The 3,234-nt window shown below is 44.7% G+C and overlaps 1 protein-coding gene across 1 annotated transcript in view; it reads left to right on the top strand.

The window, feature by feature from the left end:
* Positions 1 to 326: 326 nt before the first annotated feature.
* The window catches only part of T265_13487 (hypothetical protein), a gene marked incomplete at both ends in the record, with an annotated part of 26,939 nt that continues 24,031 nt past the window's right edge, over positions 327 to 3,234 (top strand). Inside the window, 3 exon segments of the mRNA XM_009169102.1 lie at positions 327 to 383; positions 416 to 511; positions 548 to 769. Of these exon segments, the coding sequence (XP_009167366.1) occupies positions 327 to 383; positions 416 to 511; positions 548 to 769 (375 nt within the window).

Below are 3,234 nucleotides of genomic sequence, written 5' to 3'. Positions count from 1 at the left end.
TGCTCAAACCCATGTCGGTTGGTTTGATATACAATCAATTTAATTTGTATATTTCAAAATGATGTCATCTTTACACTCGATCCGTGTTTGCTTCTGACAACTGTATCCCTCCTCGATTCAATCTCCTTGAACTCGGTTCAGCAGGTTCTCCTTGAACATCAATCCATAACTTCAAACCATGGCTGACCTGGACCACGCTGAGGTAAAATTTCTTTCTTTCATCAACGCACGTCCATCAGATTGTTTCTCATTTGCGCCAAGGCCTTGAAGAACGCCTACTATCTAATTTGGAATCACGCAAATCAGTCATAAGAGCTTTCCGGACAATGTTTGAAGAAAACGAAGACCCTATCTTAGCTGCTGTATCAGAAGATTTTCGTCGTGTAACCCATAACAGAATAGTTGACCTTTGTAGCCTAAATCGCTCAGAGTTCCGATGGAGTTTGCAATAGTAAAGAAGGAAGCTTGTCTCATGTTGGCCTACATGGACGATTGGTTAAAAGATGAGGCGGTTTGTTGCCCTACTTGGGATTTCATTTGGTTATAGGTTCCACGTTCGTTTATGACTATGATGGATACGAGCTACATCCAACGTCAACCGTTGGGTGTGATCCTGATCATGGGGGCTTGGAACTATCCTTTGTTTACTCTTTTGATCCCCATGCTAGGTGCGCTCGCTGCTGGTAATACAGTCTTGCTGAAGCCTTCTGAACATTGCCCTACCGTGGCCCGGTTGCTGGCTACTCTGGTTCCAAACTATGTTGATAAGGTGGGTTACTTTTGCTACTCTCAGCTCCTGACTGAATATAGTTGAACTGAATGCTTTCGTGTGCGATTGTATCTTCACCCTGCATGTCTTTGGCGTGTCTTTTTGAACACAATATTCATTCGAAAATTCTCCGCTTTACCCCCAAAGAAAAACGGAATATTTTGGCCAGTTTGTTGCGTGGATGAATTACCCGCCAACTTACCCTTATACTCCTTGAGCTTTCAAACGATGTGCCCCTTCTCATCGCTGGTTCATAAGACAAGTATCAGCCCGCGTTCACCAATTTCCCCATCAGTTCCTGTTCTGTGCTATCGTTTTATTCGTCCCTGCACCGCGCTTTGAAGTACTTGGTACAACTAATTATAGGTCATTTTCGCAACTCTGTGAATGGGAATGGAATGACAGGGAAAATACCGAGGATGATAGCGTCTGATATTCGACACAGAATGAATTCATATTCTCTACATGAACTCAGTTAAGGAAAGCCTGCTCTTACTGAGTTCTACTTAACTTTCCTCTGAGATTACTCCAAAGAAAGCAACTTGTCTATATCGATTACTCTTTAGCAAGACCACTCTCCCCTTATCACTGAGTACAGGCTTGGGATCGATATATTTCTGGGGAACACCCTTGAATTAAGCTATGTCGATTAGTTCCTATCAGAAGAATGCTCAGTCCCCTCAGAGGAAGTTAGTCAAGTCGATGCTGGGTGACGCCAGGTTACCTTTCATTTTCTCGTCCCAGAAAGATGGCTCTAAGCTGTGTAACAGTTTGCGCACTTCAGTGACAGGTTGGTGAATAGATGTAGATCCCAAAAACAACCCAATGACCCATTCAGGTTGGGGAATGGAACTTGTGTATTGTCAGTCTGGCAGTGAAGCATCGGTGTTGAACACTGATGTCATGCTGTCGATGATGGAAATTTGGCAAATGTTAGTGCACACCTCCGTCGAGGTTAAGTGATAATCTTTCTGGGGAAAGCCGGCGTTTATCCTCACCACTTGTAACACAGGATGCTGATAAGGAATAAACCCTTAGATTGCATTGTCAGATGACTCCTTTTTGTGCGGATTCCCGGTAGTTCCCGCACGTATATGTACAAATGATACGAATTTCGCTCGTTCCATTGTGGCAACATGTCTGCTGAAGACGTACATTTTTGTTCGTTCTGTCTCAATGACTGGGTGAGCTATTTTGCATCAAATTGACAAGCAGCTCATACTAGGGGATTATGAAAGAGCATAAGAGTTAATCCAGGTGACCGGAGCTCACACCGAGGGTTTGTGTGAATAGGTTCTTAATAAACGCTGTTTATGTTGCAGGTTTATTTCAATGTGCGATACATGCGGTGTTTGTGTACGCCATCCTCTTTAGTACATTTTTGAGATCTCGACGGTTATCGCGACGATATAGCTGAGGACTGATGTAGTGAATGTTGTCGCATCATAAATCAGAGTGATTCAACGGTAGGCTGTTTTGTTCTCAGACTCACGATGGAAAGCAATAGATAACCCACGTGCCTGATTTGTCCAGTAGCCCGATGCTAAATATCTCGATCCGAAGCTATCACCTTGCCGTGGTGGTCGGCCTTCTGTGCTGCAATAATTTTGCGGACCGTACTGGCTGGAATTCAGTTCCTAAAGGTTCAACCATGCCGAGAAGTCCTGATGAAGAACAGCGAGTCCCCGTACTGCGAGTAATCGTATAACGAGGCGGTCTGGAGGGAAAGTCTTAATGTGCAATGCGATAGGACTGTGAAGGCAGTAAGGCGTTTCCCCCAGGCGACCAGCATATTCGTATTTATGAAAACAGCAATGTTGCCGTACAAAACAAATAGAGTTCGGTTATCAATCAATTGGAAAATGTTTGGGACCGATTGGGAAGTCATCGTTTCAGAGGGGTTTGGTAAACAATCGGTGGATTTATTGCTGGGCAACGTTTCGCTTTTGACACAAAAGCTTCGTCAGGCCAAGTGAGTAAGTAAGTAGGTTGATTGGGTTTTTAAGGCAGTCAGGGAACCAATCCGTGAGATTCCTTATGACTAGTGACGTGATCAGTGCTGGGTGTTCAGTCTGATGTCCCTGTTTGTTGATTAGTGCGATGACTAAGCTTTACGATAGATCGGTTAGGGGGAGTTCCTCTTTATGATGAACCCGGATTTTTTCGTCCCTGCTTCTTCAGTCCAGGACACCTTAATGGAAAATTCCTCTTGGGGTCGTTCACAGATTTCGTTCACCTGTGTTCGTCCAAGGGTGCTGGGACAATTAGTTTGGGGATGGGGGTGGGCTGGTTAATTGGATCTAAGGCTACCTGGATTTTGTACTTTTAGACCCAGGCGATTTCGCTGATAACTGCACACCGCCTCGTGTCATCTCGGCTGATCTAAGACCGCTCTCCACACGTTTGCAAGTTCTACCCCCTCTATTCTATTCACACTGGGATGCTTGGCGATTTCCACCGCCTCG

The sequence above is a fragment of the Opisthorchis viverrini genome (assembly GCF_000715545.1).
Source record: "Opisthorchis viverrini unplaced genomic scaffold opera_v5_71, whole genome shotgun sequence".
Classification (NCBI taxonomy): Eukaryota; Metazoa; Platyhelminthes; class Trematoda; order Opisthorchiida; family Opisthorchiidae; genus Opisthorchis; species Opisthorchis viverrini.
This window is presented reverse-complemented; position numbering and strand designations above follow the sequence as displayed.